This window comes from Bos indicus x Bos taurus, chromosome 7, assembly GCF_003369695.1.
Source record: "Bos indicus x Bos taurus breed Angus x Brahman F1 hybrid chromosome 7, Bos_hybrid_MaternalHap_v2.0, whole genome shotgun sequence".
Lineage (NCBI taxonomy): Eukaryota > Metazoa > Chordata > Mammalia > Artiodactyla > Bovidae > Bos > Bos indicus x Bos taurus.
In genome coordinates this window covers 8,701,717-8,727,840 of record NC_040082.1, presented here as the reverse complement: position 1 = coordinate 8,727,840, position 26,124 = coordinate 8,701,717, and the positions used below count along the sequence as shown (strand labels likewise).

Genomic DNA, 26,124 nt, shown 5'->3' with positions numbered 1-26,124 from the left:
ACCTTGGAAAGCTGAGCATTGCCTGACTGACATTCCTTTGTGTAATCATTGAATATTATTAGGAAGAAAGTTAGAAAGTTGGTGCTTCTAGATCCTGAACTTTAAAAGGGACAAAAGTAATTCTTAAGTTTCGAATTGTCATGCTTTGAGTAACACTAAAAGTGGTTTAGGATATAAATTCATAATTAAAGTACTAACAGTAAAGCTTTCTTCAATCATATCCACATATTTGACAGCCTAGGAGAAAATAATGTTTGCTAATAAAAAGAAACTGTACCTGAAGTTTTTTTTCCTAATTTTGTATTTTCTTTGTCCGAGTTTGGGGTAGACTTGATTGCTCCTGTTTTTGAAGAGAAGGCCACTCTACACACCTGTGTAAATATGTTAGTCGTGTTTCAGAGCAGTACTATGGGTCTCACATTAACAGGTTCCTGGTTTGTTTCTGGAGGTAGTGGTAAATGATGTCAGAGCTGGTGACTCGAAGGCCTATAAATATATATCCTGGAATGTGTGATTGCGCTCCTAGTAGAAATGTGTTTACTTTCACGTAACTTAAAGTTGAAAGTACAAGTCAGTATATTCAGTCAAGAAAAATATTCACAGGAAACACATAAAGGGCCATATTAGAACCAGGGTATTAAATGTTTGTCCATTTTTCTTAGGCAACTTGAAGGATCGTATAAGAATTATAACTACCAGGTTGGCCAGAAAGTTCTTTCGGGTTTTTCCATCAGGTGTTAATGAAAACCCCAAATGAACTTTTTGGCCAACGCAATATCTTCAGTATTTCTTCTTTATTGCTGGGAGGACTGCATGAAGACTAATCATTTTGTCACCTGTTCAAAACATGATTATCTTCAGTGTTAATCCTTTAATTTACCACCCCCAGGAGATTTTTGGTTGCCATTGTTTACATAATTCAGCAACCACAGAAGTTTAGGTGTAGGCAAAATAGAACTGGAAAACCGAAAACCAAAGAGAAGTACCAATTCTTTACATATTTGCATGTGTAATCTCATTAATTCTTAGGATGACACTGTTAGTTGTTGTGTTTTTACAGAGAAACGGAAATAGGAACATCTGTGTCTGTGGTTTAATCAGGTCCTAGGACAGTAGTGGTCCTATTAAAGGAATACTTGTTCTTAGAGTCAACCCACCACCAGCCATCGTTTACTGAGGACTTGCCAGACACTAAGATACTGAAAACTAAGCATATTTAAGCTATTTTACGGAAGAAGCAAGAGGTCAGAGAGCTTAAGGAACATGCCCAAGCTTTTTACTGTGTGTGTGCTGCTTCCCTGAATGCCATTCAAATCGTAACAGATGTAGGTGTGGGGATGATGACATAGGGACTAGAGGGGAGAAGTTAGCAAATGCATAGAAGAAGCTGAAATACAGCAGAAGCGCATTGCTATCTTCCTCACACGAGAAACAAGTATTCTGTAATTCCTTACTGGGAACACTCTGGGCAGTTCTGCAAGAAAGGTAAACTGCAAACTGTCTTACAAAATAAAACCCAATACACATGAAGATGTAAAGATTTGCAGAAGGAAAAGGGCTTATATGTTGGAAGGGTAATTAAACATAATGTATCCTAATTCCCAAAGTGAAAGGTAATACTTGTGAGGTAACCAAGGCTTTTCCATGAATGAAACTTTGGCCTTTTTGTGGGTTGTCTGAAATTCTGGGTCTCAGGGCACCTTATCATAAGATTAAATGTGGTTAAAAATGAAGATTTGCAAAGACCTGTAAAACTTTGTTCATTTAAGACACTTAAAAAGATTTTATATTTATATATTTAATATATTTATATTTTATTTTTATATATTATATATTTAAAATATTTTTAATATGAAATAATATTTTGTATTTAAATTTTTATATTTATATATATATATATTATATTTTGTTTTCATTGTGCTGTAAAAATGTTTGAATGCTACAGGGCAGCAATAGAGACACCAACATAGATAATGGACTTGTGGACACAGTAGGGGAAGGAGAGGGTGGGACAAGCTGGGAGAGCAGCCTTGACATATATACATGACCACGTGTAAAACAGCCAGCCAGCGGGGAGCTGCCGTGTAACACAGGGAGCCCAACCCAGTGCTCTGCGATGACCTAGAGGGGTGGGATAGGGGGAGGAGTGTGCGAGGGAGCCTCAAGAGGGAGGGTTTATATGTATACATATAGCTGATTCATGTTGTACAGCAGAAACTAGCACCTAATTATAAAGCAATTATAGTCCAATTTAAAAATAAATTAAAAAAAAATTAAAAGCCAGCAGGCATGGTAAGGACTCAGAAGCTGCTTGCCTATTACATGAGTGGATACTAAAAAAAAGTGTTCTGTTTGCACATTTTCTAAGGCAATATATTGAATAGTAGACAGTTTACTCTTTTGTCTTAAATTGTAATTGTTTGAATATAAGGGAATAATTGTTTTTTTAAGAAAAACCACTTGTTCATAAATCAGCAAATTTTTAAAAATCCTATTATGTGCCAGTTATTGGGCTAGCCCTGGGGATGTGGTATGTTACAAATTCAAGGAAATCACAACTTGGCAGGATTCTAGGAGACAAGAATACAAATGTTGCAACATAGGAAAAGGACTTTCTCCCTTGCTTTTTAAATTTCTGAAGAAATTCCCAAAAGGCAGACTGTTTATGAGGACTAAAACAAACTCTTCTGATAGTGGTAAAACCCCAAATTACATTTGAGTAATTTTTAATTCTGGCTTTATGCTTATGCAACTAATTATGTAACATGTAAATAAACATATATCTTAATTTTGAGAGGATACCATCACAGTTGTCATGGAATTTTATGTGCATATGTCTGTAATATGTACATACAAGCCTATCCAACATGCTTGATGTGTTTATATGTTGGCGTTGAGTTACTAAATATGAATAAAAGTAGATGTTTGAGAAAATACTCTAATGAAGATAAGTATAATTTTTATATTTTTAAGAAAATCATAGCTTCCTCTAGAACATTACTTTTGTTTTTGTTTTTTAATAAAGAGCCACAGAATTGGAACAGGCGAGGGTATTAGAAAATCTACATTTGACCACTGAACTGTGATGCTGTCTAAAAGGTGTTTTATAGACACTCAGAAGAATTGGCTCTGACAGCAGCCCACTCAGCCAAGAAATTTGACTGTCATCTTCATCCACTTGCTTTCCCTCACATGGATGACCAGTAAATAAATGTGTCTTTTCCTTAGTGAATGATGGCAGGTCCCTATCTATCAAATTGCACTATACAAATGAGATAGAAGCATCGAATTTAGAAATAGACAAAAATTCATCTAATGATGCATTGCTTTTCGTTTGGGCTTTTCTGTTGAATGCAGAACACAGCAGAATTGTACAGTTAGATTCGGGTATTTCCAAACGTGAGCTTTCTTAAACAAAGCACATGTTAAGGTGATATTGGGGTACTTCAAAAACTGTGGGCACAGTCTAATTTTGATCGTGTTTATGGGTCAGCTACATAGTGTGACTGTAGAGACCAAGGTCTGGCAGGATACAGTGCTCATTTACCCGTATCTTATGGCCTTGACAGCCATAAATATTGAATAGAAGGGTGTGTGTGTGAGTGTCTGTCCCCATGCAATTACTCTGTCACCTTTCTGCTCCCAATTAGTTGACTACGCATGCCCTCCCTTCTCTCTTCACCTAGGGTTGTCTCCAACATGAATAATTTAGTCTCTGTCTTCCACACGACCATCGGGTACCTTCCAGCAGGCACCCTTGGAGGCTATTCTCATTTCTTAGTGCAGGCCACTTGGAGAGAGCTGAAATAGCACAAATAAGATGCAGTGTACTGGCGGTCTGTGATGACTAGATAAAATCTCATTCGCTTGCTGCTCATCATGAACAAGAAACTGTTGCTATATACTCTGTCTCAGCTCTGTATTTCTCGAATGTCTTCTATCATCTGCTCCAAATACCCACGTTTCCAACATGACAACCCCCAAACCTCCAGAGTTTTGTCAGGTAATAAAAAAAAAAATTAGGAAGAGTAGGAACCATTTCATTATATTTTATGAAACTGAGAGTTAGAAATGTCTTCAATTGATGCATCTGGAGGTCTCCAAAAAGTAACTGACAGGTTGACAAAGCTGTTTTAATGCCATAGTGTCAAAATGCCACCCCTCCTCACTCCCCAGAAAATGGCCAATTCTTAAAGCCCAGGGTTGAATCAGGTTTGCTGTATAAAACGTCCTTCAGTGTCTGCAGCTTCTTGGCATTTTGACAGTTGTTCGAAGTAGCCATTTCAACTATTGCAGTGGGGACAATTTCAGTGGCCGGCTCTGAAAAGACCAATGTGAACTATTGCAGTCAGAAAAAAAAAATCTCATGAGAGAAATGGCAAGGTTTGATCTGGATCTGGGAGGATGGTCTGTTTGGATCTGCAGAGGGAGGAGAATGTTCTAGCTGCCAACCATATGAGCGCTTAATTTTTGGAGCATATTGGGCTCACACGTGAGCCTCACCTCTTGCAGGCTGCACGGCCATGGGCAGTCACTCAGCCTCTCTTTCCTTCAGCCTCATCTGTTAAGGGAGGAAGGACCAGACTCACAAGGCCATTGTGAACCATAAGTGAGCCATGCACAAGGTAGAAAGTGAAAGTGTTGATCACTCAGTTGTGTCCTGCTCTTTGCGACTCCATGGATGTGAGAGTTGGACTATATAGAAAGTTGGAGTGCCGAAAAATTGATGCTTTAGAACTGCAGTGTTGGAGAAGATTCTTGAGAGTCCCTTGGACTGCAAGGAGATCCAACCAGTCCATCCTAAAGGAAATCAGTCCTGAATATTCATTGGAAGGACTGATGCTGAAGCTGAAACTCCAATACTTTGGCCACCTGATGTGAAGAACTGACTCACTGGAAAAGACCCTGATGCTGGGAAAGATTGAAGGTAGGAGGAGAAGGGGACGACAGAGGATGAGATGGCTGGATGGCATCACCGACTCAATGGACTTGAGTTTGAGTAAACTCTGGGAGTTGGTGATGGACAGGGAGGCCTGGCATGCTGTGGTCCATGGGGTTGCAAAGAGTAGGACATGACTGAGCTCTAAACTGAACTAAACTGGACTGTTGCCCACCAGGCTCCCCTGTCCATAGGATTTCAAGAACACTGGAGTGGGTTGCCATTCCCATCTCTGGGGGATCTTCCCGACCCAGTGATCAAACCCAGGTCTTCTGCATTGCAAGGAGATTCTATTTTTTTGTGTGTGTTTGTTTGTTTTGTTTTGTTTTTGGCTGTGTTATTTATTTATTTTTATTTTATTTTTAAACTTTATATAATTGTATTAGTTTTGCCAAATATCAAAATGAATCCGCCACAGGTATACATGTGTTCCCCATCCTGGACCCTCCTCCCTCCTCCCTCCCCATACCATCCCTCTGGGTCGTCCCAGTGCTGCAGCCCCAAGCATCCAGTATCGTGCATCGAACCTGGACTGGCAAGCTACCGGTGAAGCCCGCAGGGTAAGCCTTCAGTCAGGGTTAGTGGGTGTGGTTAGTAGGTGAGAAGGGCAGCCAGTGAGAGCTCAGACTGGATGTTGGAGGTTGTCTTGTTGGAATCATGGCGAGGTGTCAGAGACTGCTGGAGGATTCTGGAAAGGCAATAAGGGGACTGTGGGTTTGCTTTTCTGGGAAATTAATAGGGGGATGTTATAGAGATGACATTACAAAAACAGGGCTTAATGAAGCTTATGCTGTTTTATCTTGCATAGCCTGACTGATAAAGTCTATTTATTGATTGTTTAGTTGGTTCTGGCATATACCGGAAAGTTTCCTTTTAAAAGGTATATCATCTAGAAGTTTAATTCTTTTTGGTGCTGAAATTCCTTTATTCGGCAGTAAGGATTGTTTCACTTGAAATTTGCACTCGATTTATAGGCCCTCTCAGGTGTCTTATTTCTTGGTTAATTTGGCAACAGTCGCTTAAAGTCCTCATAAAACATGTTAAGGATTCTTTCTGAATTGTACATCATGGTCCAAGCTAGCGAGAGCTAACGACAACTTTTCTATTAAACTTTCTGATTAAAAATGTTCAAGCAGAGGTCTTTATTTTAGTGTAGAATTGCTTTATGGTTTGTGGGAAGCTGGCAGGAGATAATGTAATATGCCATTGCTGTGGGTCTTCAGCAAGCTGCCAAATGGACTCCGCTGCTGTGAGCTTTACAATTATCTGAACCTTTCTCGCCCAACTGCAAGATTATGAACATTAAAGCTGATCATATCCTACACTTAAATTACCATTTTTGCATTATCTTCAGTTCCTATGAATAGTTCTTGAAATATAATCTTTATTTTTTTTTGGAAAGCAAATGTTTATGGGAATGATATTAAGGGCCAGGAATTTTAATTATGACAACTTTTATACATTATTATTTCTTGAACCTTATGCCTATTTTTCTCAATATTGAAAATGGCTTGAAAGCAGTAGGATTATTAGAAAACTGACTCTGTTGCAGACGTGAATCACCAGGGGCCCCATTTGTATGCTTGCTTCAGACCTGTGCCCTAAAATGAATTTAGGTGATACAGCTAATTTTGTCTGATGTAATATAGCATTCCAGTGATCTCAGTGATTAAATCAGTGATCTGATTTAATAAAACAATTCTAAAGGGTCAACTGATTTTTGCCTTCAAAAGGTTTTATAAATTTGTTTTAAAAGAAATCTTGTTTTTACTGTTTACCCTGTACATTTGAAAGAGCTAGATAATCCAAGTTAACTAAAATAAGTTAACTAAACTCTTGAGGATGCTCACATAATAGAACATAGTCAGCCACTAAAAGTGTTGACTGCTGTCGGGATCACCTCTCATTCACCTGTGAAATTTTGCAAAGATGTGCTTGCCTGGAACGGCCTCTGTAGATTCAAAAAAAGCTACTGATAGGGTAAGAGGCAGAGCTGATCCAGGGTTGACCATGAGTGCCTGTATTTTAAATCAGCTCCATAGGGTAATTCTGAAGCATAGCACTAGTGAAAAGTACTGTTGACGAAAAATTGTTTAATAGCATGTAGAAATTTCCACAGTATGTGAAATAAGCTGTTTACTGTGTATAGTATGATTCCACTGGGAGAAAAAAAGAAACAAAGTTAACAGTTTTCTCCGATGATATATACAGGCAATAATTTAGGAATGCCTAATCTCTGGAGATTCAGACTTGCATTTGCAAGTCAGTTCTTTATTTGACAGGTTAATTATCCATGTCTATAGTACTTTTTAAACATGGATAAGTGGAGTCCCTTGGACTGCAAAGAGATCAAACCAGTCCATCCTAAAGGAAATCAGTCCTGAATGTTCATTGGAAGGGCAGATGCTGAAGCTGAAACTCCAATACTTTGGCCACGTGATGCGAAGAACTGACTCAATGGAAGAGACCCTAATGCTGGAAAAGATTGAAGGCAGGAGAAGAAGGGGACGACAGAGGATGAGATGGTTGGATGGTATCACTGATTCAATGCACACAAGTTTGAGTAAACTCCAGGAGTTGGTGATGGACAGGGAGGCCTGGCATGCCTCAATCCATGGGGTTGCAGAGTCTGACACAACTGAGCGACTGAACTGAACTAACTGACTGATAATATTTCCTTACTGCCTTCCTTTGCTCCCATTTCCAGTGGCCTTTGGGAGTAGGTTATATGTGTACATTGTTATCTTCTAAATTGCATATTGCTTCACTTGGCTATGTGGGTTCTTTGAAATATTTCCACATCCTGAGTCTGGCAAATACATCAGAATTTGACATGCAGACCTGGATATCCTCTTTGGAAAGGAAAAATGGAGAGAAAGCCAAATACTAGATGAAATTCTCTCCTAGATCACATTTTTAGAAAATGTCATGGCCCTGATTGTAGTCTGATGTGAGCTAAAAGAGGCCATAAATCCTGAACGAGCTCATGCAATTAGAACAAATTTTGCTTAGAACTCCAGAAAATAGGCCTAGTTCTCTCTGCTCGGGATGCCCACACATGTACTTTCAAGTCTTTCCTTTCAGATGGCTCTATTCTCCCGGAAATCCTCCAGCCTATGCACTTTCAGCATCATCACATTTCCTTTAATTAATGTTCTTGAGTCACTATTTCTGGAGTCTCAGGCCTTTGAAAAACGTATTTGTTTTCTAGCCCTTACTGACACTTCCTTGCCTGTAAAATTTTCCCTGGTCTTATCCATCAGGCGGTCTGAACTGCTCACACCTACTGGGACCGAAGAACCACTTCCGCTTAAGCAGCTGTCATCTTATTATTGAGTTAGAAGAGCCAGCGGCACTTCTAATCTTACCAGGTGTAATCGTCCCCTGCATTCGCACAAGGCTGTGTTTTGCCTTTTGGTCACCATCTCAGGGCCGCCTTTGTTTATTCTGCCTGTCAGAATCACACACTTAAAGGTGCAGTTGTTTTCATTATTATCTGCTACCTCTCTTTCCCTTGATCCTTTATTTCTTTCCGTGTATGTTCGGAGAAAAAGAAAGAAGGGGGAATTTAAGATGTGATTTTTAACTGTTTTTCCATAGTCTATTTTGTGCAGTGTTGAAATCTCTAGCATAGTTGTCTGTGTATCCTATGCTCATGGACCTTATTCCCTCGGGGTGGAGGGTCTTCTCTTGCAAAGTCAGGACTCATAAGTAGGAGTGGGACAAACCCGGTGAATGAACCTGTCAGCCTGATCTTTTCCCAGGTGACCTCTGCCCAGTACTTGCAGCAGGCCCTTCAATGAAATCGTCCAACTCTTGCCTTATTTTTGCTGTTTTACGGCATCTACTGTTTGATTTACATTTACACTTGGATATGCCATTCCTTTTGCTGGATGTGTGTTTCAACTTGGAGTGAGTTTTGCTTTGAGTTTTAATTATATGAATAGTTTGACAGTATATTCTTTCTTCAGGAGATGAGGGAGATGGCTAGTTGTTTGTTTCCACTCTGTACCAATAATTTACTTAGCATTTAAATTAGATCCTGAGTTTCTGGAGAATGTATAAGTCAGTGAGAATCAGTTTTTATGAGGGGAAACTCTGAGGGATTTTCTTTTGCTAGCACTAACAGATATTGATTTGTTTCTCATTATAGAAACTGAAATTAAACACATATCTAGGAAGAGTTCAGTGTGGGACAAATGAGTGGTTCTGAAAATAGTATGTCAGACAAGGAAAAAAAATTAGAAAATGGCTCGAGAAGTTGTACTTTGAATAATGTTTGCCCTTTACAAAGGACAGTGAGAAGATCCTCTTCATAAGCAGCAGCCCCGCACAAAACTCCTGGCTTTCCTTGCTAATGAAAAGCCGCAGAGACTGTGTGTTGTTGTCTTCATGATCTGTTCTCCCAGCAGGTCTCCTCTCTGTCCCTACCTGAATCTTTTGCTTCATATTTCATTTTATAAATTTAAAGAGAGCCCACTCTTCTTCCAAAAAGGTTTTTGCTTTGTTTCACAACAGTACACACACTGCATTACTATAAGAGAAAACACAGTTGGGGTCTTCTGCACAGCTCCTAAGAGCTCAGACCTTTCCCTAAAACTGTCCTGAACCTTTTCTGTGGTTCCTGCTGTCACCTCTGGTGCTTTTGTCTATCCCCATGGCTTCAGGGCTCAGTTTTTGAGTGGTTTCCAAACATGTCGTTCCCTGACCTCTTCCTTGAATAAGAGACATGTAATCCCAATCTTCTCCTGGATCATTCCACCTGAATTTTTAGCTGAGACCTCGAACTCACATATTTATGTAACAGTATAATCCTTGATAAAATGCATGTGGCCGTGTTGGTTTATTACCAGAATTTCCAGAATGACTCAGTCATAAAGAAAGCTGTTCATATAATCCACCCATAACCAAAGAATCTAAGGGGACTGGGAACCATGTCATCATCTACATCGATTCTGAAAAAGCAGAGCAGTCAGCCTCTTGTTTGACAACCCATCATAGACTGGCCTAGGGATAGATACTGAAAACAAACAAACAGTGGGAGGTAGGTTTAGTCAGACTAAAGAGTTATAGTAACGCAGAGAATGATAGAAATCATTTGACAAAAAGTAATATAAAATAACAAATTGCATCATATACCAAAATAAGTATAAGGTGAGTAGAAGACAAAGGCCAGTTATTCCCCAAGGTTTTTAAAATTTGCCTCTTTCGAAGACCGATCCCCTGGGAGAATTCTGGAAGGGAGGAAGGAAACCCTGCACTCAGCTTGAGAGTGAGCCTACGGGGGTGGAATCCCTCTTGCGTTTCTCTTGTTAATTTAGGCTTGGTGGTGGTATGATTTTCTGTGGTTCATGTGAACTGTTGTAATTTCTAATTGCTTCTTTCCTTCCGCAGTATACTCAGTCTCCTAGGCTTGCTGCATTCTTTGGTAATAGGAAACACAGCCTCAGGTTACATCAAGTCCATCTCCCTGCTGTCCTGTCTCGGTTATCTTTTTAGATAGTGGTATGAGAAGATGTGATTTTTAGGCTTTAAATTCTTGTTTCCAGGGCAGTGAATGAAAGGCTCTGTATTTCCCATGGAAGCCGTGAGTCAGGGTGGCTCATGGTGGGCACCTTGCATTTCCTGACCAAGCACACCATGCGTGCCATCGTGCTCTTGTTGATGCAGAGCAACTCTTATTTTATAAATATGCATGTCTCAGATACACGGTTCCGCAGTAAGTGGTATTTTATTAATTTCGTAAGATAGAGAAAAAGAGCTAGAAGATGAAGCTTTGCATACACCCAAGAGTGTTTAGCATTTGTATCTGTAAAGATGACTTGAAAACTGCCCACTAGGGCAGCATTTTGAATGTGGATGAAAGGAGATAAGCCAACCCCAAAGCAGGAAAGAGCTCATGCTGGGCATGATCATACTAAATAACTTATCCCTGATTCCTCTGTGTTAGCTCTGAGCTGACTTGTTTATTTTAATGGCCTTCAACCACTGTTCTTGGGACAAGATGAGACATAGCACTGTGTCATTTTCAATACACGATGCTTTAACAAGTGCACGGTGTTCATTCTGGACATTTTTATTCTTCTGTGTTTTTGGAAAGATATACTTTGCCACTTTTCTTTTCTAGTAACTTGCTTTTCCATGCCACAATCCGGTGACTATTGTTATTTTAAGAAGGTAATAAATTTGTGTTATGAATCCTTTTCCTCGTGCTTTGACCGCTCACTGTTTCAGTGCAGTGTGTGCAGTGTTGAGTGGTCTCAGAACTTTACCAAGATCTGCAAGGAAATACACTGTGAATATGTAGCCTAGAGCTTTCATTTTGTACCCACATGATCTCTCATCACTTTAAAAGAGAGCTTTAGTAAGTGCGTGTGAGTATATCTGTAGTTTCAGCATCTTGTTTTCTCTTTTATTAACTAATAGTTTACTATCCTACTGGATTAAATTATCCATTCATGTTCATCTTAAGGAGTAAATAATGTATATAACCAGAGCATTCTATCATAAGAGCATCAAGACATCTGTATTAGACAGCTTTTCAAAATATTGAATGCTGGGGTCTCTTGTGACACTTGTACACAGAAGTAAAACTTATATTCAGGATCATGTATCATTTTCTCTTAACAGTTGACTTCAAACCCCGTGCCAGCATGGATACTGTCCATCATATGTTACTGTTTGGATGCAATATGCCAGCGTCCACTGGAAATTACTGGTAAGGGATGGATGGGGTCATAGTACAAAGGGGTGGAGAAAATGTATTTTTTGTTAGGACAAAGTGCATCTTTGCAAATATTTTACAGCTGATTAATAATTAGGCAGAATATTTCTTTTTTAGAAAAGAGTTGTTCCTTTGCATCTCACGGTTATCATGGTTTGATTTTCACAGTTGTTCATTCTGCTGTGGCACAGCCATCAGTCTTTGTCACTGACTTAATGAATATATGCTCATTGTCAGAGATAATGTGTCAAGGTGGAGACAGCTTGTAGAGAAACACTGAAACCGAGATGATGGATACCCTGATGTTTATTTTTTTAAGTTCATGATTCAACCCAAAGAGTACCATGGATCTGTTCGTTGAGTCCTCTTATCCCATTTGCTGTGCTAGTTGGCCTGTATACACCATTTAAAATGAAAACGAAAATTTTGTGTAAGTGTCTCTTCAAGCAAGTATTACTCTGCTCCAGAGATGAGGAGTCTGAAGCTCAAAGAGTCAGTGACTTGCGCAAGGTAACACGGCTGGCTGGAGTCACACCAGGACTGAACCCTGGGTTTTCTGGTTCCAAATCCAAAGTTATTTCTGTTTTACCACACTGCCTCCCATTTATTCAAGTAACTGTTGCAGTTTTAGAATCTATTTTAATCACTGTAGTGAATCTTAATATCTTGTCATGAACAATCAATAAGCATCTATTAAATGTCTGTTATATGCCAACACTGCAGCAGGTGCTGGGGGATGTTCTCAGATAAACAGATATATTTTCCACCCCCAGAAACTTACAGCATAATTGTGGTGAAATCTTCCCTTTCATTTTATCCTCTGGGAGTTCATGAAGATCAGTGATCTTTGAAAATAGCCATGCATTTTTAGCCTCATATTTTGCACCTCTAGCCGAAATCACCCTTGCGTATTTAGCAGACCAGAATGACTGGTGTGTCCTACTTTGCGTTTGGAAAGGGACCGCTCTGTGCTCCTGTCCCTGCATAGTCACGGAGACTGATAGACCTTTCTCTGCGCACCCTAATAGTCATCAGGCTGGTTCAAGGCACGCAGCAGCTGCTTTCTAGCCACTTTTATAATAAACAATTGTAATATGTGTTTGGAACTGTTAAAAGCACAGGGCAATTAGTGGAAATCTCCCTGGACCAAGTTCCATCAAAGCGTTTGTTAATAGGCTTAAGTTATTTGAGGAAAGGAGTGTATTGTAGGAAGCCGGCTCACAGGACTGGGTGTGTGGAAAAATGGAGTCAGCAAATCACAGTTAATACCCTGTGACGTCAACATTCCAGATTTTGCTCTTTAGTAAATTTTTGTAAATAAAATCCTGGGGATTAAAAGATTATTCTGTGACAGCTTTTCCTGAATCTTGTTCAGCAAATCACATATTCTGGTTTTTATGTTTTAAAAATATTTCTTGTGAAATGAGTGATATTTACCTTTGAATTAGAATTAGTGAAAATAGCTAGAGGGTATGTAAGTTTTTAAAATCTGCTTTAGCTTCACCATAATTCAAGGGAATGAGTGAAAAAATAAAATAGCACTGAAATGTTATCATGGCTTTAATTACTAAGAAAAAGTATATAAAGTGAACGAAGCCTGATTCACCATTTTCATGTTTAGGGAATATCAAAAGAAACATATTATTCTGACTCTTTTAAAATATTAATATCCTTAAATGTACTATTTCAAAATTAAGTTTATAAAATATATTTTCCAAAAGACTTCAAGGTTGGGGGAAAAAATTCAAATAAAAATGTATGTGAAAGTGAAAACAGCCATTTTGAGATAAATAATTGCTGTCGTATTTTTTTTGTTTGTTTTTTTTGCTAAAATTATTACTTGAAAGGCATCATATAGAGTAAACGTGTAATGAACTATCTAGATTCCGTTGGTAAATTATTTATTCCATGTGGGCTGGCCTTGATTTTTTCACTGTAGCAAGGGACTGACACTAGATCGTTGACAGAACTCCTCTGTGCTCTAAAATTTCATAATTCTATGAATATAAATTGCATGCAAATACTGAGTCAGATTGGAAAGGCATCATTGTCAGGAGTTGGAGACGTGACTGAGTTGTACCAGTTGACTCATCTCAAGCAGGCCGCCACTGCGTTTTGCCATTGAGTTGCATCACTGAGTGATTAGAATTCTTAACCACATTATACCCACATGGTTTCAAATGGACTTTTAAAATCTGTCTTGCAGCCCATATTCCCTGTGAACCTCTAGGTTAGTTATAAATGACTTTCTAACCGTATACAATGGACAATAATTGATGCTTTTAGCCAGCTCAAAGTGTTCATCTAGCATTTAAAAGTAGAATTTTTTTTTCACTTCATAAATGTAGGATCTGTTCAATATGCAAGCTAGGAAATGTACACTAAGTAAAACTGTTTAGTGACTCTGGCTTTCACAGTCTAGCCTTATTCTCCATTTAAAAATGAGGTAGACTTTTTATCCCCCAATATTTGGCAAAATCCATGCATCTTTTGGGCTTCCCTGGTTACTCAGATGGTAAAGAATCTGCCTGCAATGCAGGAGACCCCCGGTTTGACCCCTGAGTTGGGAAAATCCCCTGGAGAAGAGAATGGCAACCCACTCCAGTATTTTTGCCTGGAGAATCCCATGGTCAGAAGAGTCTGGCGGGCTACAGTCCGTGGGGTCGAAAAGAATCGGACGTGGCTGAGCGACTAACACTACCATTTAGCGCATTAGAGCTCACAGCTGGGCCTTTCAGTCGCTTCACAGAAACATCCCCTACACCCTACCCCTGATGCCCCTAAGGCTCAGACAGTCAGCACATATTTTCCAACTGCTTAGCTTCTTATCCTCCCACCTGAATTATAATTCTAATAACAAAAATCTATCAGTGGCAAAAGCCTTGCATTGTTTTTCTACATTGTCTGAGTCATGGAATTTATCACACTCATTTTACAGTTGCAAATCTATTCTTCAGTTGCTCCAAGATATAGACAGTACTTAAATGAAGATTCCCAAACTTTCACATATATTTTTGGTTGTGATACCAGCAGTGGTTTTTTTTAATTTTGTTTTAATTGGAGGCTAATTACTTTACAATATTGTATTGGTTTTGCCATACATCAACATGAATCTGCCACGGGTGTACACGTGTTCCCAATCCTGATCCCCCCTCCCACCTCCCTCCCCATACCATCCCTCTGGGTCATCCTGAGAGAGTCATTTCCTAGGCAGGTTGATAGGGAGTCTAAGGGTCCCCAAGGAGAGAGGGGTCTGGAATTCTCAAGGAGGAAAAAAGGACAAACTTTTTTTCTTTCTCCACATTCCTTAGGATTATATACCAATAATGTATCCTGCCTAAGGACAGTCTTTGGATTCAACCTTCTGTTATTTTAAAATGTTAATTATGGGAGTATACCTGGTCTTTACAAGGATGTATCTTGGCCTGAGGACAGTGTTATCTTAAAATGTAAATTATGGGAGTAGGTCGGAGGAGGTCTTTACAACCTCCAGACATTCTTTGGATTATATAACCTCATTGTTAACACTAGCAAGCGGGTACTCTTTCTGCCCCCTTCTGATGCCTATGTCAGAAGCTTTCTCTATCTCCTTTATACTTCAATAAAACTTTATTACACAAAAGCTCTGAGCGATCAAGCCTCGTCTCTGGCCCCGGATTGAATTCTTCTCTTCCGGGGGCCAAGAATCCCGGTGTATTCGCGTGATTCAACAACAACCTTTCAATCCCAGTGGGATGATTTGGGAGAATGGCATTGAAACATGTATAATATCATGTAAGAAATGAATCACCAGTCCAGGTTCGATGCAGGATACAGGATGCTTGGGGCTGGTGCACTGGGATGATACCAGCAGTGGTTTTTGATGTGTAAGAATATCAAGAACTCATTCACACTCTGAGGAAATCATTTTGAGAATACAAAACTGTTTTATTGAAAGAAGATAAAGTGAAGAGGATATTTAATACCATGATGAGATTAAAAATCCACCTTTTAAGGCAAGACAAGGAAAATGTAAACGATTGTTTTCTCTGCCCTCTGGTCTCCCCCCTCCACTCTAGTGTGCATTGTGCATCTGACTGTGTAGTAATCAGACCTCCCCAGTTGAAATTGGGATTAAAATACCTGGTCAGGGATAAAGACCAGTTTTTCTTCTCCTGGCAGCTGTCATGTGCTTTAGAAAATAACTTTCCTTTCTCAGTCCCGTCAGGGCTCACGATGACCCACAACCCACCGTATACCTGCAGACATCTTTGATGAGCTTTATGTCCAGTGCCAATATATCATTTCCCTTAAAGACAGAGATTGGTATAGAACTCATGGTCAGACAATCTGGGAGGTGCTGGGGCTATACCTAACAGAAATCCTGAAATACTTACTTACGAACCTTATCTATGTCACTAGCAATATTATTTGTGTTCCGCCTGTTTTACAAGGTAATTGTTCATTACCCTTCCAGATATGTGCCTGAGCCTCAGATAAAATTAATGATGATTAGGTGACTTGAAACCATTCATCAAATATATAGACCTGTAAGATCAATGATTGTAGTAGTGTCACTCTAGATATGGGAAGAAGCGACAAGAGAAAACCGTTTCCTAGACTGTAACAGACTAGGAAGACAGATGGGCCAGAGGCTGTCTACTGTGGGTTACAGGGTGAGCCCCAGTAATAGCACATCGAGAAAATGTTTTCAAGAAAATGTTTCCTGTTATCAAGAAAATGTTTTCCTGGTCTGGGAATGAGCATTCTGAGCATCATGGGACAAACCGGTCACAGAATGCCTTCCAAACCTTGGTGCAAATCGGGCCTGAAAAAGAAGGCCTTGTAAAATAAAGAATATTGCCCACCATCCAGTTCTACGGGAATCAAGTCATTGGCCATTGCAGTCACTCCCCTGCAGTACACCCGGAAAGGAATTCAGGGTGAAGGTCAGGATGCAGCCCCTTGTGCTCTGGGAAAACTGGCACAACTGGCCCTCAGATAGACATGGGGCGGGGTGGGGGCGGGGGGCGGTGGCTAGATTTTATGACTCAGTTTCTCGCATCCTCCCATACTTAGAAAAGCACGTACAGCATTAACCAAGATGTCTGTTCCTCACGACTAGCAGCAACTTGTCCTGAGTTGGGTGCTTGGTTGCACACACTCCCTGCACCAAAAGCGCATATGTACTGAGCTCCCCACCTACCGTTCCCAGACAGTTCTAGAGACTGCTTCCTGGGTTATAAACCTCAGTTTGGCTCCAAGAAAATTTTCCATTGATTTCTTAGGGTCACTACTTTTTCAACTTGTAAAAATAATTTATTTTTACTGTTTGGGAAAAATATTTTGTTCCATTTAGATTGGTTAATTTCATTAATTTAAAAATGTGTTTCTTTATTCTGTTGCATATAAAATTACATAAAGAGAAACAATGTGAAAAGGAGTGCTAGGATTGAGTCCAGCTGGAGGGGTTATAGCAAAAATTAGTGTTTACAGTGTCTTAGACCACCTTCTTTTACCTTGAGCCCTGTTAAACTGTTTAATTTCCTCATGGTTCTAAATTTCATAAAGAACTCCAGTTTTTCTATTATATTTCTTTCAGTTTTATGCATTACATTTCTCTTTATTTTATTTTAAGTTTATTTTTAATTGGAAGATAATTGCTTTACATTGTTGTATTCAGGCTTCCCTGGTGGCTCAGATGGTAAAGAATCTGCCTGCCATGCAGGAGACCTGGGTTTGATCCCTGGGTTAAGATTCCCTGGAAAAAGGAATGGTTACCCACTCTAGTATTCTTGCCTGGAGAATTCCATGGACAGAGAAGCTTGGTGGGCCACAGTCTACGGGGTTGCAAAGAGTCAGACACGACTAAGTGACTAACACTTTCACTTTTCTTTAGGGTTAGGATGAATTGAGAGAGGAACACTGAAACATGTGCATTACCATATGTAAAATAGATAGCTAATAGGAAGTTGCTGATAACACAGGGAGTTCAGCCTGGTGCTCTGTGACACCCTAGAGGGGTGGGATGGGGGGAGAGGTGGAAGGGAGGTTCAAAGAGGGAGGGGACAAATGTATATTTATGGCTGATTCACACTGTTGTATGGTGGATTCCCTGTGATTCGTTTTTTTTGTTGATACCCAAAACATCAAGTTCAGATTTTGTCTCTTCTGTTTGTTAGCTAGGATTTCCCCCTGTTTTTACGCTAGTGTTTTATTTTCACTGCCAGCAAGTTGGCAAATAGGTATGTGTGTAAGAGAGTAAACATCTTCCCCCTGAAATTATGAAGTCATAATTCACCCCCAGTCTTCAGGCAGCACTTTTAATATGAAGGCGAAGAGCCATTCTGATGATGTTTCACTGTGGTGCTGCCCTCCTTTGCTCTCTGTAATTGCCTCTTTCTACTGTTCATTAAAATATATTTACAGTTGTATTAAGTTTACGTGAAAACAGTAGACACAGCATGAAGCAGTTTTCATTATGTAGTCATTTTAATTTTGAATTTTTTTTTCTCTTCTGCACATATTCCAGTCTTTTGTGTCTCATTCCAAATTAGCAGCTCACACTGGTAATGTGCCTAGTTAATTATATGCATGTGCATTTAAATTGCATACATTGATGTGAACCTTTTAATATACTGTGGGGTGGTCCCTTTATAGTTAGGGTGGGCCTGGTGCTCAGTTGTAAATTAACATACCTCCTGAGGATGCACATAACCAGCTGATGGAAAAGCAGCCGCTCTGCTGGCCCATGGCAGGAAGGCAGCAGTACCTGTCAGAGGGAACTCTCATCCCTTCCTTCCTAGACTTTTAAAGGAGGGGACAGCTGCATCTAGGGACCAAGGGGGAGTAATGGCACCAGGATTGGAGCAAGCAGAGCAAGAGCTCGATTTGCTGGCTTGAGTCAAAGTGTAGCAGTTTGTACTTGCAGGCTTAAGTCAAAGTGTAGCGGTTCCAAGTTCCCCAGATTTTTTGGCTGATTTGGAGCCATAACTGAGCAGACTGTCTGGAGCTTTTCAGTTCAGTTCAGTCGCTCAGTTGTGTCTAACTCTTTGCGACCCCATGAATTGCAGCGCGTCAGCCCTCCCTGTCCATCACCAACTCCCGGAGTTCACCCAAGCTTATGCCCATCAAGTCCATGATGCCATCCAGCCATCTCATCCTCTCTCATCCCCTTCTCCTCCTGCCCCTAATCCCTCCCAGCATCAGTCTTTTCCAAGGAGTCAACTCTTCGCATAAGGTGGCCAAAGTACTGGAGTTTCAGCTTTAGCATCAGTCCTTCCAAAGAACACCCAGGGCTGATCTCCTTTAGAATGGACTGGTTGGATGTCCTTGCAGTCCAAGGGACTCTCAAGAGTCTTCTCCAACACCACAGTTCAAAAGCTTCAATTCTTCAGCGCTCAGCTTTCTTCACAGTCCAACTTTCACATCCAAACATGACCACTGGAAAAAACCATAGCCTTGACTAGACAGATCTTTCTTGTCAAAGTAATGTCTCTGCTTTTGAATATGCTATCTAGGTTGGTCATAACTTTTCTTCCAAGGAGTCTGGGGCTTTTAGAGGTCAGTAAGTGAAAATGAGGTCAGAAAATGAGGTGCTGAAAACTAGGTAGTTTAGATATTAAAAGATGTATTCCCACTCTCCATGAAAATATGGTAAATTTTAGATCTTGGAAATTCTATGTATCTGGATTGCCATCTAGTCAAAGCCATGGTTTTTCCAGGAGTCATGTATGGATGTGTGAGTTGGACTGTAAAGAAAGCTGAGCACTGAAGAATGGATGCTTTCGAACTGTGGTGTTGGAGAAGACTCTTGAGAGTCCCTTGGACAGAAAGGAGATCCAACCTGTCCATCCTAAAGGAAGTCAGTCCGGAATATTCATTGGACAAATTGATGCTGAAGCTGAAACTCCAGTACTTTGGCCACCTGATGTGAAGAGCTGACTCAATTGAAAAGACCCTGGTGCTGGGAAAGATTGAATGGGTGAGGAGAAGGGGATGACAAAGGATGAGATGGTTGGATGGCGTCACCGACTCAATGGACATGAGTTGGAGTAAGCTCTGGGAGTTCATGATGGACAGGGAAGCCTGGCATGCTGCAGTCCATGGGGTCGCAAAGAGTCGGACCCCATGACTGAGCAACTGAACTGAACTGATTCAATGAATACATTTCTTTATTCTATTTTTACTCTAATAGTCATTTAAAAAAATAATAAGTGGTTAGCTACATGAGTTTCATACTTTGAAAATCATAATGTTTTCTTCATATTATTATTTTGGCATTTAGAATAATTTTGGAGCATGTTCTGTTTGTAATGTGAGGTTGTATCGTCATACACTTTCTGTTCTGCTGAGCACAGGGCTGGCGTGCTGCAGTAATCCATGGGGTCGCAAAGACCCGGACATGACTGAGCAACTGAACTGAATTCAACTGAGCCCAGGACTTAGGGCTCAAGACAGTTTGTGATTGCAGATCCCAAGTGTGTTCACAATATTGGGCTATTAAAGTAAATGGGCTTCTTCTGCATTGTGCCTTGTACTTTGACATGATCATCTATGTTGAATTAAAATGATTGTTTTCAGTCTTAGGAATTAACATTGGATTTGAAAACTCTTTCTAATGACGCTTATGACCAGCTACACTTTACAAATCTAAGGATGTTTCTACAGGTTGTTGAATCTTTTTTGGAAAGAAGAATTCCGGCTGGTTAAATGAGGCTGTTTCCAACTGTTCTAACTTGGACTCATTCTCAAGCTGAAGCGGCAGTGCTTTACCATCCTATGAAGCTTTAGCTTAAATTCCTTTCAACTGCTTCTATTTATTAACCACCTGCTGTGTTTTTTTTTAATGCCACTATCTCCACAGGGTTACAGATGCTGATGAGGGGAGAAAGAAAAGTAGCTAAAACACAAATATACATATAGAGAAGCCTATATGTGAGACACCCTGCTTGGTTACTCATTTAAATGACTGGTTTCTTTTTTAGGGGGATGTTACTTCCCAGATAAGTATGCAGCTTCGTTGCCTCCCTTATGATGATAATGATTTTTGGTTGAGAGTGGTATTTGCATGTGCTGACATTAGGCACCCTCTCCACACCCTGGCTACCTGTCATCTAGAGGCTATACGGCAAGAGTCTCCAGGTGTCTCTTGCAGCCCCTCTTTGTTTCTTCTGCCATAGTGAAGCTTCTAAAGTTTAACATACATAATATATTGTCAGTATAAATAAAAATAACAATCTTCAAAATCTGTGCCATCCTTGTTCTAAGCACTATAAAATGTGTCTTTGATTGTAGCAGCAAAGTTAGACATAAATTGCTGCTGCTGCTGCTGCTGCTAAGTCACTTCAGTCGTGTCCAACTCTGTGCGACCCCATAGACGGCAGCCCACCAGGCTCCCCCGTCCCTGGGATTCTCCAGGCAAGAACACTGGAGCAGGTTGCCATTTCCTTCTCCAATGCATGAAAGTGAAAAGTGAAAGTGAAGTCGCTCTGTCGTGTCCAGCTCTTCGCGACCTCATGGACTGCAGCCTACCAGGCTCCTCCGTCCATGGGATTTTCCAGGCAAGAGTACTGGAGTGGGTTGCCATTGCCTTCTCCAGACATAAGTTAGTGCTAAGCTAAAATTAATTGTATCCATTTTCTTTTTCTACTTTAAGATTGTAATAGATTCATGTTATATTGCATGTCCGAATAGTATAAAGAATCTTCATTAAAATATAGTTGGCATCTTGCTCTAAGTTCTAGTCACCAATGATCATATTCCTCGGCTACCTTTTAGGTGCCTGTGTTAGAGGTGTTGATAGGAGTTCCTTAGCAACTGGTCACTTCTTAGTGGACTAGTATCAGTTTTAATAAAATGGAATGGCATGGTTGTAACCATCTTGATAGTTTCAACAGAAACTAACATTACGTCGTTTTAAACATTATTATGTTTTCACAAGATGATTGTTTATGGTCACTAGGATAGCAGTGTTATGTTGTTGTTCAGACGCTCAGTTGTCTGACTCTTTGCGACCCCATGGCCTGCAGCACGCCAGGCTTCCTTGTCTTTCACTATCTCCTGGAGCTTGCTCAAATTCATGTCCATTGAGTCAGTGATGTCTTCCAACCATCTCATCCTCTGTCATCCCCTTCTCCTCCTGCCCTCAATCTTTCCCAACATCAGGGTCTTTTCCAATGAGTCAGCTACTTCGGCTCTCCATCAGGTAGCCAAAGTATTGGAGCTTCAGCCTCAACATCAGTCCCTCCAATGGAAACTCAGGATTGATTTTCTTCAGGATAGACTGGTTCAATCTCCTTGCAGTCCAAGGGACTCTCAAGTGTCTTCTCCAACACCACAGTTCAAAAGCATCAATTCTTTGGTGCTCAGCCTTCTTTATGGTCCAACTCTCACATCCATACATGACTCCTAGAAAAAACCGTAGCTTTGACTAGACAGACCTTTGTTGGCAGAGTAATGTCTCTGCTTTTAATATGCTATTTAGGTTTGTTATAGCTTTTCTTCCAAGGAGCAAGCATCTTTTAATTTCATGGCTGCAGTCACCATCTGCAGTGATTTTGGAGTCCAAGAAAATAAAACACAGTACAGTAACATTTAATATAGAGCTGTAACTTTGAAATCAGAGCATCTTGGGTACAAATCTCAATTCTACTACTTGCTAGATGTAATAAGCAATGGTCTGTTTTCTCATCTATAAAATGGGGCTACTAATCCTGTCTGCTTGGGCCAGCAGGAAGAGTAAGGGAGGGGGTGTAAGTAATATGGTTGGTTCAGTGCCTGGCACATAAAAGTACTTAAAAAGTGGTAACTATTATCTTTATTCATTTACTAATATGATATTTGTTAACCACTCACTATGTATCAAGGGCATTCTTAGGCACTGAGAATTTGGTGTGAACAAAACACTTACACTTCTGCTGTTGTAGACTGCCTCTCTGATCTGATGATGGAGAGGGGTAGTGTCAGAGTGGGGAGTGACGGTGATGCCTGGATATTATGGTGCTGTTTTTCAGACTGGTTCCTTTTAAATATCGCTTCTATTTAGCTTTTGCATTAAAATAAAAGTGTTAGTTGCTCAGTTGTGTCCAACTCTTTGCAACCCCATGGACCATAGCCTGCCAGGCTCCTCTGTCCATTGGATTCTCCAGGCAAGAATACTGGTTCTCTGTCCACGGAATTCTCTAGGCAAGAGTACTGGAGTGGGTTGCCATTTCCTTCTCCAGGGGGTCTTCCCGTCCAAGGGTTGAATCCAGGTCTCCCTATTGCAGGCGGACTCTTTACCTTCTGAGAGTTATCCTTCCTATTGGGCTTCCCAGGTGGCGCTAGTGGTAAAGAACCCACCTGCCAGTGCAGGATAGGTAAGAGACTCCGGTTCAATCCCTGGGTCAGGAAGATCCCCCAGAGGAGGGCATGGCAACCCATTCCAGTAATCTTGCCTGGAGAATCCCATAGACAGAGGAGCCCTTGGGCTACAGTCCATAGGGTCACAAACAATCAGACACAATGAGCAGGCATGCAGGCATCCTTCTAATTACTATGTTAATGTATACCCTGCATTACCATCTGAGCCACCTGAGGAATTCCCATTGATGTATACCCATTGCACTGAAATTCACATAGGATTTGTCTAAATTGGGAAATGTGTGCTGTAGGTTTATAAAGCAGTTGATGAAATTGAATTCCTGATTCATGCTGGATGCAGTTTTGAAAAGTAAGGGCATACCATATATGTCATTGATTTTATAAGTGTTTCTTAAAGAAGCTTTCTAACTTTGGATTAATTTTCCTGTGATTCTCTTTAATACTTAATACATTAAAATTGAAATTGAAGACCATACAGACTTAACTTTAGGGCATGACAATTTTGTTAAAAAAATTTTTTTCAGACAAAGGTAGAAATGATTTATCAGTTCTGATTTTCCCTAAATAACCGTGGATTTTAACTAGCGTTTAACAGATAGAACCAGAGGAGTACTTTAACAGTCATTTGTGCTTTATTTGTATAATTCAAGATGACAGGCTAGCACATTTTAGAGCTTGGCATAGTCTGGAAATATTCATGCCATCTAAATGGTTTCCCCATGGATTAGAGGTGAAAAAGTTCTACAGCAAAGATCCAGGAATCCAGAATAGTTTTATTTTCAAATGTTAATTCTTATCATTTTTGCTATGAATACTAAAAAACCACTAGGGAGCTATGAGAATCTTTTCACAATTAATTGGTCTAATCTAGAGGAGCCTTTAGGAGAAGCCCCTAGAATTATAAGAATAAGAAACCTGGTCAATGAGGCCTGAAATTACAACAGCCATTGATCAAGGGTTACATTGCTTCCTAGCCTTAATACCTTTCTTCTTCTTAATAAGAATCGTAAAAATTCTCACTATTTTTATAGGACCCTTTTTGGAAAGTCCGCATATGCAATACTATCTTTATCTTGGTCATTTGATTAATATGTAGAGAAAGTTTGATAACTGTTTCCATTTAAAATGAGAAACATAAATTTGACCATGAAGAGGTGCAGAGTTTATCCAAACATTCTTTGTTACTCTTTTATGTTATCCGTTGTAGGACTCATTTCTCTTGGCCTCTTGTTTTTCCTCTTCACTTAGTCCTCTCACACATTAAGTTTTAGAATGAATTTCACTATCCCTGAGCCCTCCAGTGAGACATTATTTACTCAACCTTGAATTATATATAATTTTTAAAAAATCATAAAACAGGATTTTAAACTCAAAGTTTGCTTTTGAAGCTCTTCTTTTACTAGATCTGAAAAGACCATAAAATATAAAATCATCATCGTTTTGCAAACAAGTCAGAAGAACTTATTTTATCTAAAATTGATGTCAGAATTACATACTCAAATTGCAACTTAGTTCAGGTTATAGTAATTATCAAAGCTGATCTTCATATAATACCATGAAGTCTCTGCGTGTAAGTCAGTCTCATAACTAGAGATATAAAGGAGGGTGACAGACAGAGCTTTGAGTCATGATGTGGCTGTGTGACCTTTTTATAGTTACTTAAACCACTTCATGGGAAATAGATGGGGAAACAGTGGAAACAGTGTCAGACTTTATTTTTCTGGGCTCCAAAATCACTACAGATGGTGACTGCAGCCATGAAATTAAAAGACGCTTACTCCTTGGAAGGAAAGTTATGACCAACCTAGATAGCATATTCAAAAGCAGAGACATTACTTTGCCAACAAAGGTTCGTCTAGTCAAAGCTATGGTTTTTCCTGTGGTCATGTATGGATGTGAGAGTTGGACTGTGAAGAAGGCTGAGCGCCGAAGAATTGATGCTTTTGAACTGTGGTGTTGGAGAATACTCTTGAGAGTCCCTTGGACTGCAAGGAGATCCAACCAGTCCATTCTGAAGGAGATCAGCCCTGGGATTTCTTTGGAAGGAATGATGCTAAAGCTGAAACTCTAGTACTTTGGTCACCTCATGCGAAGAGTTGAGTCATTGGAAAAGACTCTGATGCTGGGAGGGATTGGGGGCAGGAGGAGAAGGGGACGACAGAGGATGAGATGGCTGGATGGCATCACTGACTCGATGGACGTGAGTCTCAGTGAACTCCGGAAGTTGGTGATGGACAGGGAGGCCTGGCTTGCTGCGATTCATGGGGTTGCAAAGAGTCAGACACGACTGAGCAACTGATCTGATCTGATCTGAGACTCTCTGAGCTTATTCAGCTGTAATGTATAACCTACCTGGAATGTTCTTGTGAGAGTATGAGCTGCTTGGTACAAAATACCAGGCAGATGATAATTCAAAATTTTTTTTTCATATTTTAGTTAACTTTTCAACTAAAGATTTTTTAAATATTGTACTTGACAATACAGTAAAACTTAGGCCAATTCAATTATCTATGTGTTTGTATATAAAAAGTTAAAAATTGACTTAGAAGTGAACTTGTCCAGACATTTTGTGAATATTTACTAAATGCCTTGCAGGGCTGCAGGTGCTGGGAGTACACGGTAACAGAGAGGAGCAAAACCTCAAAGTCTACACAGTCTAGTTGGAGAGGAGATAAGTAAGCTGATACTTAGGAGACCTGCTCTCCTTAAAGAATGCAAGTTGGCGGGATTCACATCAGAGGAAGTGTCCTTGAGAAGGAATAGTTTAATTGAATCTTGAATAAGAAAATGAGTACAAGATTATCAGGCAGAGAGTTGGGGAAGGGGTTTTCCCAGAAGAGAGAACAGTCGGGGAGAGAGATTAGAAACTGGCAGAAACTTGGCATGACTGAAAAGGGTTTGTTTTTTGTTTTCTGGTGATATAATAAGGGCCCAGATCATAAAAACCTCCTGTGTTATGCTACAATGTTTAATTTTTATTTTGGTGTTATTTTGGGGAAGCATGTGAAAGAATTTATGCCAGCAAATGACTTTAATCAAACACATAGCTTAGAAAACTTTGACTTCTCTTAGAAAACTTTACTAAACCAGTGTTTTCTGGTATATTTCATTCTAGTTC

General features: G+C 39.9%; 1 protein-coding gene across 12 annotated transcripts in view; it reads left to right on the top strand.

The window, feature by feature from the left end:
• Positions 1 to 26,124, top strand: part of PAM (peptidylglycine alpha-amidating monooxygenase) — a 324,946-nt gene that overhangs the window by 189,180 nt on the left and 109,642 nt on the right. For all 12 annotated transcript variants that reach the window (XM_027545524.1, XM_027545523.1, XM_027545518.1 and 9 more), the window contains exon 6: positions 11,570 to 11,657. In XM_027545524.1, coding sequence (XP_027401325.1) covers positions 11,570 to 11,657 — 88 coding nt within the window. The remainder of the gene's footprint in view (positions 1 to 11,569; positions 11,658 to 26,124) is intronic.